Below are 12,074 nucleotides of genomic sequence, written 5' to 3'. Positions count from 1 at the left end.
CACTGCAGAGGCCAAATTATTTACTCTGTTCAGTTCCAGAGATAAGGACAAGATCTGGGATCTGATACTGGAGAACCAAGAGAAGTGATAATTTAGATTATTAACCAGGGCTTTAAAAAGAGCAATATGTTTTTAAAAATTGTTATAAATTTTGTTGTTTCTCTTTTTGCTAATGTTTTTTTAGTTATTTGCCTCTTTAAAACCAACTCCACAGTGACATACAAGAGCTATATAAACAGCTCTTCATGCAATCACATACATGATTGTATAAGTTTAAGGTATACAGCAAAATAGTCTGATTTCCCTATATTGTGAAATGATTACCACAATATATTTAACTAGCATCCATCATTTAAGATAGATAAGATAAAAAGAGAAGTGGAAATAAGAGAATTTTTTTTTCTTTTGATGAGAACTGCTTTATTTGGTAAAATAATTATTCTGTTCCACACTTACACTGAATTATCTTCAAATACTTTTGAGAAAAGCTTGTTTACATCATAATATAATTAAGTCAATCATAAGTAAATATAATGCAATATCAAGTTCATTATATGTTCACTCTGAGAGTAATTAATATTTACCTTTTCTTCTTAAGCTCTAATGTATTTTACATCTTTGTGTTCTATTGCTGAGGGTTCTATCAGATCTGGTTAACAGAGCCTGTAAAATATACAGTATTCAAAAGACATTGGGATTTATTTAATCTAAAGAATATTAACTTTGCTGTATTTCTGAGGGCATTTAGTGGGGAGGTATATTCTCTTTAATAAAAACCCTAAAGAAAGCAAAAGTAGATTATCAGCCATCTGATAACTTCATATCTACTCTCAATATTTTGATGGCAATGTGTCATTAAACATCTACTTACAGAGTAGGTTTTCCCACATTCCCTATAGGTGGAAGGTTTCATCCATGAAGGTTTCATCCATAGAAAAAATGGCAATCAATTGACATGATGTTTACATAGAGATATTAGCATTTGGGGGCTTCCCAGGTGGCACTAGTGGTAAAGAATATGCCTAATAATGCAGTAAGTTTAAGAGACTTGGGTTTGATCCCTGAGTGGGAAAAATCCCCTGGAAAAAGAAATGACAACCCAATCCAGTATTCTTGCCTCAGCAATCCCATGGACAGAGGAGCCTGGGGGGCTACAGTCCATGGCGTTGCAAAGAGCTGAACGCAAATTAGCAACTAAACAACAACAAAATTTCAATGCATTTTGTATATTGTTTTTGTGTTCTGACATCTTGAAAATCATACCTTCCCTAGAATATTTTGTAGATCCTTTTGATTTTCTACATACACCATTTCATTAAATTTCCTATTGGTGTTGTAACAAATTACCACAAACTAACTGCTTGAAAACAACACGGATTTATTCTCTTGAATTCTGGAGTTCAGAATTATAAAATGATTTAAAGCACTACCCAGGTAAGAATTGTTTTGTTTTGTTTTGTTTACTTTCATGGGTTTCAGAGGCCATGGCATCCTTTGACTCTTGACTCTTTCAGTTAATTAATGATTTTGTGCAAATATCTCCTTATCATATCAGCATTTCATAAACAAATTGTTTAAATTACAACACACTCTCACTCCATCATTGTACCCATACACTTTCATGGTACAAATCACCATCTTACCTTTTTCTGAGACAATTTTTAATGTTTATTTTTGACCCCTCTGAGGCATGTGGCACTCTTAGTTCCCTGACAAAGAATGGAAGCTATGTCCCCTGCATTGGAAGTGCAGAGTCTTAACCACTGGACTACCACAGGGAAGTCCCACCATCTTATTGCATTCAAGTATTGTGACCTACCAATATAAAATATGAGCTACATAAAGAAAGTACATTGAGTTTGCTTCCTGATAGATGGTCCATGGTTGAAATCATTCTAGAGTGACAGAATAAATGAGTGTACTCTATCACTGCAAAGAAGGTTCTCATAAGTCGGTATATCAAATCGTCAAGTAAACCTATAATATCTGGGACTTCTGGGGCAGTCCAGTAGATAAGAATCCCCACTTTCAATGCAGAGGGCGTAGGTTGGATGGTCAGATCCCTGATCAGGGAAGTAAGATCCCTTCAGGCATGACCAAACGAAAACACAACAACAAAATCCGAAACATGTAATATTTGTGGCAGCTGATTCCTTACTCTGGTGACATTTCAACCTATTTTTCTGAACATTTGTCATACATTCTCCTGCTTTACTTTGTTCACACATTGTGATTTTTAGGCAACGTGTGGTCGACATCCAACTCATCAATAAAGGTATGTTTTCATGACGCTTTCAAAGCCACAAATTTTTAAGTTCTGGTTCTGAAAGGCTCCATTTCTCCATTATACTCCTATCAAAAAATAAAACCAGGGCTTCCCGGGTGGCTTAGCTGGTGAAGAATCTACCTGCAATGCAGGAGGCCTGGGTTGGGAAGGTCCCCTGGAGAAGGGAAAGGCTACCCACTCCAGTATTAATTTTTTAGGGACTTCCCTGGTGGCTCAGACGGTAAAAAGTCTGCCTGCAGTGCAGGAGACCTGGGTTCAATCCCTGGGTCAGGAAGATCCTCTGGAGAAGGTAATGGCAACCCATTCCAGTATTCTTGCCTGGAAATTCCTATAGACACAGGAGCCTGGCAGGCTATAGTCCATGGGGTCGCAAAGAGTCGGACATGACTGAGTGACTTCACTAAATAAAGTAGGAGGCTTATCATTCTCACTTAAAAGGAAGTCCAGAATGTGCTGGGTGGTGGGGGATGGGTCCTCTGTCCTTTCTACCGCTATGACCATGAGCACTTAGTCTTCACGTTTCTTGCAGCAACATGACTTTTGTATGACTAAGAAGGGTGAATGCTGAGGCAAAACCCTTTTAATTTTTAGATTTTGTCTAATTTTTATGGAAATGAAAATCTCGTGTTTTTTCCAAATATAAGCTAGTTGTCTTAAACGACTACCATAATTTTAATAAGAAATGAGAATTTATGAATTTCATATTTCTATCTCAACAAAGAAAGGTAATGGGAAAAGATGTCAGGAACAGATTTGTCAATTTCTCTGATGTTTATCTTGAGAGTATAATATTCCATGTGCCACATGACCACTCTGCCCAATGAGGCAAATGAGAAGCTAAAATTAGTACCTCAGGGCTTTTCAACTTATAGATTTATTTCCTTTCTGCTCTGTCTGTGATAAGAAGTCCATGGAATTCTCCAGGCCAGAATACTGGGGTGGAATTGCACTCCTCTCACACACTAGCAAAGTCATGCTCAAAATTCTCCAAGCCAGGCTTCAACAGGATGTGAACCATGAACCTCCAGATGTTCAAGCTGGATTTAGAAAAGGCAGAGGAACCAGAGATCAAATTGCCAACATCCGCTGGATCACTGAAAAAGCTAAAGAGTTCCAGAAAAACATCTAATTCTGCTTTATTGATTGTGCCAAAGCATTTGTCTGTGTGGATCACAACAAACTGTAGAAAATTATTCAAGAGATGGGAATACCAAACCACCTGACCTGCCTCCTGAGACATCTGTATACAGGTCAAAAGCAACAGTTAGAACTGGACATGGAACAACAGACTGGTTCCAAATCGGGAAAGGAGTAGTCAAGCCTGTATATTGTCACCCTGCTTATTTAACTTATATGCAGAGTACATCATGAGAAATGCTGGACTGGATGAAGCACAAGCTGGAATCAAGATTGCTGGGAGAAATATCAATAACCTCAGATATGCAGATGACACAACCCTTATGGCAGGAAGTGAAGAAGAAATAAAGAGCCTCTTGGTGAAAGTGAAAGAGAAGAGTGAAAAATTTGGCTTAAAGCTCAACATTCAGAAAACTAAGATCATGGCATCTGATCCCATCATTTCATGGCGAATAGATGGGGAAACAGTGGAAACAGTGATGGACTTTTATTTTTTGGGGGCTCTCAAATCACTGCAGATGGTGACTGCTGTCATGAAATTAAAAGCCACTTGCTCCTTGGAAGGAAAGTTATGACCAACCTAGACAGCATATTAAAAAGCAGAGACATTACTTTGCCAACAAAAGTCTGTCTAGTCAAAGCTATGGTTTTTCCACTAGTCATGTATAGATGTGAGAGTTGAACTATAAAGAAAGCTGAATGTCAAAGAATTGATGCTTTTGAACTGTGGTGTTGGAGAAGATTCTTGAGAATCCCCTGGACTGCAAGGAGATCCAAGCTGTCCATCCTAAAGGAAATCAGTCCTGAATATTCATTGAAAGGTCTGATGCTGAGGTTGAAACTCCAATGTGAAGAACTGACTCATTTGAAAAGACCATGATGCAGGGAAAGATTGAAGGCAGGAGGAGAAGGGGACAACAGAGGATGAGATGGTTGAATGACATCACCAACTCAATGGAGATGAGTTTGAGTAAACTCCGGGAATTGGTGATGGGCCTGGCGTGCTGCAGTCCATGGAGTTGCAAAGAGTCAGAAACAACTGAGCGACTTCATTGAACATGCACCTGTATGTCCTCCCCTAATTTCTCAGTCTCTTTGCATCAAGGCAAGGCCATGAGACCAATTTTGCTAAATAGCTTTGCATGGAAGTAGTTCATTACTCATCTGAATAGCAAAATCCACAATTCTTACCCATCACTGCGTCACACCCTGCATTTCCACTTTTACAAATACCCCAAAGACATTTGAAGCCATTTACCCACATAAACAGCTTGTAAGATTTTTGATAGAAGTATTTTTTATAATAGCCAAAATGTGGAAAGAACCCAAAACTCCATCAAATGATGACGAGGTAAATGAAACTGGCATGTTACTACTTCTCAGTAGAAACGTATGAGGCACTGATAGAAATTCCAACATGGATGGCACTATGAAAACATTATGTTAAGTGAAAAAAGGGAGAAATAAGACTTTCTTTTTTTCTTTGTTTTTTTTTTTGACCACACAGTGCAGCATTTTGGGATCTTAGTTCCCAGATCCGGTGTGGAACCCATTCCCCAGGTAGTGGAAGCTGGAGTCTTAACTACTCGACAGCCAGGGAAGTCCAAGGCCACATATTATATGACTTAATTTATATGAAATGTCCAGAGTAGCCATATCTATAGAGACAGAAAGTATAGTAATGTTTGCTTGTGGCTACAGATAGAATGCAGAATAACTGCTGACAAAAGGTTTTTGTTTTTGTTGTTAGGGGGAGGCCTGGTGTGCTGCGGTCCCAAAGAGTTGGACACGAATGAGCAACTGAACTGAACTGATGTATGATGACATTATTGTGGTTGGACAATATTGGAAACATACTAAATCCTACTGTATGGTACACTTGATAAAAGTGCATTTTATTGTATGCAAATTATGCAAGTAAAAAGTCTCACCTGATATCTCCATAATCTCCCCTCACCTTCCCCCAGGCAAAGGCAGTTTCATGCGTTCATTCTCAGCTCCAACAGCTCCAAAGAGTGTGTTGTCAGGACACAGACTTTTGACACAGAAAACTGGGTACACTTGTGTCCCACACCTACTTCCCCAATCACACACCCGGGAGTGCCAGGATAGCCCCCGGTCACAGCTGCAGGGTGCGTACACTGTGGTACACAGGCCACTGGGCTCGCGATGTCACACCAGCTCCCTGACATGAGTTGCCTGACATGAGTTATCAGACAAAATTTGCTGTAACCAATATCCATGCTCTTTTATTGAAGTGAGGTCCCTACTTCCACAGAGGAATTTATCCATATGCCACAAGAGTTGTTTGCTAGTGCACCGGATGCCTCCTTGCTAAGCTGGAAAGGGCCATGTGATGACACTAAACTCACTTGCCAATGAGTTAAATGATCGTTGTGAAGTTGAAATTTCTTTGAAACAAGGAAAGATTCCTGATCACTTGCTTTCTAGCTCTGCCTCCAATCCATCCATGGGCATAAAACTCTCCCTACAAAGGCAAAACCAGAATGACGTATGTCTCCTCTGAGTTCTTGTAAGGCAACGCTTCAGTGAAAGAGACTGATGACAGTTCTTTTTGAGCAAGTAGGATAGTGAATACAGCAGTAGCACTCTTGTCTACATATTCTCCAGCTATCAAGGCAATGAAGCTTTCCTCATAACTCAGACGGTAAAGAATCTGCCTGTAATGCAGGAGACCAGGGTTAGATCCCTGGGTGGAGGAGATCCCCTCAAGAAGGGAATGGCAATCCACTCCAGTACTCTTGCCTGGAGTATCCCACGGACAGAGGAGCCTTGCGAACTACAGTCCATGGGGTCGCGGAGTCCGACACGACCCAGTGACTAACACACATCAAGTCAATGAATTGTCCAGGCGTAGAAATCATTTCCAAAACTTACACACATGGAAGTATAACCTGTAAGTCCCTCACATAAGTGACAGCAGTATGGATTCATTCAGTTGCACAGAGCAACCTTTTTGGCATCAGGGACCTGTTTCTTGGAAGACAATTTTTCATGGGGGCGGGGATGGGGAAAGTTGTGGTGATGGAGTTATGGTTTGGGGATGCCTCAAGCACATTACATTTATTGTGCACTTTATTTCTGGCCCACGGAGCTGTAAGCTGTTTTACCTTAAAACTGCTACAGGCAGTAACTTCTACTAAGCACTGTCAGCTTATTGAAAAGCAGCTTCCGGACCGCCCCCTGCCCCGCCCTCTTTCCTGCGAACCAGACCGGAGCGCTCTCCTCGCCCCGCCCTGTCCCGCCCCGTCCCGCCCCTCGCCGGAAGCGCTCCGCCCAGCCTCCGACCCCGGAAGTCCTGCTTCTGACCCGGCGCCGGCGTTTTCTGAAAGGATCTGGAAGTGGAGCGCGAGGAGTGAAGGTCGTACAAGGAAGGGTAAATTTCTCCTTTCTAGTGAAATTCCGCGCTGCGAGGCCTGTCTTACTTCCTTCTTAGGGTCTTGTGAGTGACTGCGGATCCAAAATCCCCACTGCCGTCCCCACCCCGGTAAGTTCAGACGTAGCCGGGACTGGTCGCGGATTCTTTCTCTCTCTCTCTCTCTTTGGATCATTTCTCTTTCGGTTTGTGAATTTGTCTGAGGCCAGTCGCTGTAACACTGTTCAGTGCCATTTCTGGGCTCCAAAGAGCTCCGGTATCACATTCTTTTATGTCTCAGCTCAGGGAAAAAAAAAATTAGCTAAAGACAGAGAGATAGTAAGAAGTGATTTATTAGACGAGGATGCTTGTGAGGCTGACAAGGGCGCGGGAGAGGGGATGCCCCCCTGAGAATTTACTGCGCTAGTTTTATAATCAAAGGAAAAATGAGGGGGAGAAGACTTTCTTTGTCTCTTCTGAATAGACATCAAGCTTCCATCATCAGTTCCTCCTCCGGGTTGAGCAGGGGAGTTTTCTTGTTCCTAGAAGGTGAAGCCAGATCCACAAATTACTGCTCTGTTCACAGAGCGTGCCCTAACTTACTGCGCTCACTGGGCAGGATGTGAGTTTCATGCCACCACTATTTTACTGTTTGTTGGCATGTGTTGTGCTTCTATTGCATGATTTTGTTGTTAAGCAAGCCTGGTTGGTTTTGTGGTTAAACAAACCTGCTTTCTTGTGTAGTCATTGACTTATAGGAGTCTCCCATATTTTTTCTATTGACAATCCTCTAGTGAGACTAACTATTTAATCACCTACATTGTATCTTTACTCTGTCCCTGTCAGCTGCCCTTGGCTTTTTTGCCTACCCAACATTTTCCTGCTTAAAACCTTCTACTCTTTCCCGCCTCCCTTGTAAAGTACTTGTCTGCAGGGGTGGGTTCCTGCCCCCGCCCAGCCTCGCCCTCTCAGCCCCTCTTATTAGTTGCCATATTTCTAAATATAGGGGTGAAGGGAGGATCAGGAGAAGCAGAGACAGAGGGACTGAGAAAGGAATAGAAAACTGAGTTGGAGAAAAGAATGAGGAAGAACAGATGGGAACATAGAGGATGGCTGAGGGCCATGCAAAGGGATTTTTTAAAAAAATCAAATAGATTTAGCCTTGAAAGTAGCAGGTGAATAAAATAAGAGAAGTAAGTTAACAAGCGGCTCTCCAGATGGGGAACGTGGGGAGAGGCTGCCGGATCAGCCATAGGACAGGGGGCATCAGTGGTGCCGCCCTTTGCACAGAGTCCCATAGTGGATAGAAACGGTGGAAACTTGGCCTTCAGAGCAACTTAACTGCTGGGAGGGAATGAGGACAAAGGGTGACAAGAAGAGCAAAGGTAGAGAGAGAGCAGGAAAGAAGCATCCCTAGCTAAGGTGCAAGGGAGTGGAGAGGAAGGGAATTTAACTGCAATAGATGAGGTGTGACCCAGAGGGTAGAGGGGGAGCAGAGGTGGGGGAAGAAGGAGGGTCAAGAAGGGAAGCAAGTTGCAAAGTGGAGCAGGACAGGTGTAAGGGAAGTAGAGAGGAGGGGAGAAATAGCAGGAGAGCCGAGGGGAGCAAAATGAGGTGGACAGAGAAAGAGATTGGGAACTAGATAAAGGGAATGAAATGGTAACACATGGTAGTGCAGGTAAAGGGGAAACTGGATTCAGACAGATGGTGGACTGTTTTGATATGGATGATTTAGTTATGATATATTGATGTGTGACTTTTGTTGTTCAGTTGCTCAGTCGTGTCTGACTCTTGGAGAGCCCATGGACTGCAGCACGCCAGGCTTCCCTGTCCTTTGCCATCTCCCAGAGCTGGCTCAAACTCATGTCCGTTGGTCAGTGATGCCATCCAACCCTCTCATCCTCTATTGTCCCCTTCTCCTCCTACCTTCAATCTTTCACAGCATCAGGGTCAAGACCCTGATGTGACTTTGAAATTTGGTAAATTTAAAACTTGTTTTTAAATTATATAAATGAGGGTGAGAGTTGCAAAACTCCTGTCTACAGGTTTGTTCATTTTGTAGTTATTTATATGAGAAAATGACTTCCATTTGCAGTCCTTATTCAGCCAGGGTCTTGATTCACTTCATTGTGGGTCGCCCCTGGGGTAGGGGACTGGGGAGAGGACACCTGGGGTAAGAAATTGCTGTCTCTACATAGTGCCTTTTTAGTGGAACATTTATTCAAAGTGTTTGTTTTTTCGTAATGGAGTTGCTTCTTCTTTTTTGACTCTTAAAATTTTTTTCAAATTTATTTTTTGGCTGTGCTGAACTTTTATTTAAAGTTTATTTTTTCCTTGCTGTGCACAGGCATTGTCTAGTTGTGATAAGGGGGCTACTGTCTAGTTGCAGGGCCTGGGCTTCTGATTGCACTGGTTTCTTTTGTTGCCCAGCACAGGTTCTAGGCGTGTGGACTCAGTAGTTGTGGTGCACAGGCTTAGCTGCCCCTTGGGATGTGGAGTCCTCCCAGACCAGGGATCAAACCCCTGTCCCCTGCATTGTAAGGTGGATTCTTAACCAGTGGACCACCAGGGAAGTCCTTGATTATTTTTTCTTTTTTTAAAATAAATAAATGTCCCACTGGGACATGTACATTGTTGGAGACATCTCTCTTTCCGTAGTCATTTTTGGAGATGGCAGTGTTTGGTTTGGGTCGCTGAATGTGAAAGTGGTGTGACTTGGAATCTAGTGGGCCCTTGGGTGTCTTCTCACATATTTTTCTCTCCAGCATCAGTTACTAGGGCTTGGAGTATTTTCTGTTATTGTATTGTTTGTAAGTTTGTTTGCACCCAGAAGGAAATTTATGAGTGCTAAAATTAAGATTGCAGAATGTTTTTTTTTAAATTAAATAATCACTCTTTATTCAAAATAAATAAACCTTCTTACTTACAGGAAAATACGAAAGTAAACTTCTATCCTTCTGGCCTCTAAGAAACCACATTCAAGATTTCAGAATGTTTTCAGTAGGGGATATGTCCTGTTAGATGTGGGTCTGTGGACTGAAGCTGAGGGGGCTCTGCTCTGCATAGGAATGGACCAAGGCCTGGTATGTGACCTGAAGAGGATCGTGGAGTCGGCTGGGGTGCCCACTGCTGCTGTGTACGTGAGGCCTCACTAGAAGGGGAGCGAGATCTGATGGAAAGTGTGGGGAGAAACCCCGTGTTGGTCTCTGTGTGGGAGTTGACTGCCCTGAGTCTCTCCTGTGACAGTGAGCAATGGAGGACTGTCTGTTCCACATGGTAAGCTTTCTCCTCTGTGGTTGTGACACAGAAAAGGGGGATGTTCATTCTAAGCCTTAAGCAGCATGTTTTTAACTTTTAAGATTGACCTCTAAAGTCTCATGTTGCCTGAGGAAGACACACAGAAGATGAGGAAGAGGAAAGAAGAGAAGTCAGGCATGGCTCTTTCTCAGGTAAGGTCATAATCTCAGTGGATTCTCAGTCTGTCCTTCCTGAAATGCCCTTCTCTGGACTCACTAATCATGTTTGACTCTGAGGTGTCCTGTCTGACTCCTGTACATGCACACTCACCCGGGGCCTTTCCTCAGGGCCTGTCGTCTCCACTTAGATCCCGTCTCCCCATGACCCGGTGACCTGGCCCTTGTGAGGAGGCTCCCCAGGGGCCGTCCTGGGCAGGGCTTCACACCCACGCGTTGGAGATGGGGTCTCAGTGCTGTTGGGCAGCAGGGATTTCTTAGGGCCCATCGGAATGCCCTGTCTGCTCTCTGTCAACCAGGATGAAAGAAGCTACACACAGAGGTTGAGTGTTAATATGTACAAATGCCTGCTGAATTCTGAAAGAGACAAGTGAGGAAAAATTTGTTCTGATTTTTATAATATATTTGTAGGTAAATGAGTGCGTCACTGGCTTCAAAATCTTAATGATTGGGAATGGAATCGATACTTGAGAAGCAGACATGAGTGAAAGAGGTTGTTTTATTCCATCATTGATTTTAAAGTATGAAATCAACCTAAATCTATGAGAGTTGGAAATTCTTTTTATCACTTTATATGACCTCCCCTTAGAGGTTTTCTGTTGATTGTGTCCTTTGACTTCCCAATTTCTCTGATTGATGCAGGTTAAGTTCCAGCTTTACTGTGTTGTTGGTAAAAACTCAGTTTTTAGCACCATTTTTTTATTGAGACTGTCCTTTTTCCATTGTGTAGTCTCAGCACCTTCCTCAGTACCTTTTACATACATGCAAAGGATGATTTCTGAGTACTCACTTTTGCTCGATTGGTTTATATATTTATGTTTATATAAGTACCCTACCATCTGGATTACTTGGTGGGTTTTTTGTTTGTTTTTCGTTTTCATTTTTTTGATGTGGACAGTTTTTAAAGTCTTTATTGAATTTGTTACAATACTGCTTCTGTTTTATGTTTTGGTTTTTTGACTGCGAGGCATATGGGATCTTAACACCTTGACCAGGGATCGAACCTGCACCCCCCTACGCTGGAAGGCAAAGTCCTTCCACTGGACTGCCAGGGAAGTCCCCTAGATTACTTCATAATATGTTTTGAAATATAGAAAAAGGACACCTCCATCTTTCTTCTATTTCAAGAGTCTTTTGACAGTTTGCTTGAGATTCTTTATGAATTTTAGCATTTCTATTTCTGCTAAAATTGCCATGAGAACTTTGATAGCAATTCCACTGAATCCTAGAGTGGAATCCTAGATGCTGTTTTCCATAAGTGGACTACTTAACATTTATGGGCTTCCCTTGTGGTCAGAGGTCAGGAATCCACTTGCCAATGCAGGAGACACAGGTTCGACCCCTGGGTCGGGCAGATCCCTTAGAGAAGGACGTGGCAACACACTCCCTGGAAAATCCCTGGACAGAGGATCCTGGCAGGCTCCAGTCCATGGGGTCAGAAAGAGTCAGACATGAATGAGTGAGTAAACACCACCACCAGTATTTATGGTTTGTACAGTTAAGACCTTGTTTTCTAGGAAAAAAGATAATTTTAACCACTTTTCATTTTGAATAACTTTGATTTCTTTTTCTTGTCTAATTGCTCTGGCTAGGAGATTCAGTAGTTTGTTGAACAGTTGTGTGGAGTATGTACATCCTTGTCCTCTTCTTGATTTGAGAGGAAAATCTTTCATTCTTTCACCTTTGAGTGTGATGTTAGGGGTATTCCTTTCATGTATAGGATTTATTATGTTGAGGTAGTTTACTGTTTCTCTTTTGTTGAGTGTTATATATGAAGAAATTGTTGAATTTTTCCACAGGA

At 42.1% G+C, this 12,074-nt stretch overlaps 1 protein-coding gene across 5 annotated transcripts in view; it reads left to right on the top strand.

Annotated features, from left to right (window-relative positions):
* Positions 1–6,766: 6,766 nt before the first annotated feature.
* The window catches only part of LOC136161684 (zinc finger protein 616-like), a 31,245-nt gene continuing 25,937 nt past the window's right edge, over positions 6,767–12,074 (top strand). For 3 of the 5 annotated variants that reach the window (XM_065926709.1, XM_065926711.1, XM_065926713.1), the window contains exons 1-3: positions 6,767–6,932; positions 9,867–10,076; positions 10,160–10,249. In XM_065926709.1, the coding sequence (XP_065782781.1) occupies positions 10,178–10,249 (72 nt within the window). In that variant the 5' untranslated portion in view covers positions 6,767–6,932; positions 9,867–10,076; positions 10,160–10,177. Of the gene's footprint in view, positions 6,933–9,729; positions 10,077–10,159; positions 10,250–12,074 lie in introns of all 5 variants that reach the window. The other 2 variants (XR_010661759.1, XM_065926712.1) reach the window with 2 other exon arrangements.

The sequence above is a fragment of the Muntiacus reevesi genome, chromosome 2, assembly GCF_963930625.1.
Source record: "Muntiacus reevesi chromosome 2, mMunRee1.1, whole genome shotgun sequence".
Lineage (NCBI taxonomy): Eukaryota > Metazoa > Chordata > Mammalia > Artiodactyla > Cervidae > Muntiacus > Muntiacus reevesi.
This window is presented reverse-complemented; position numbering and strand designations above follow the sequence as displayed.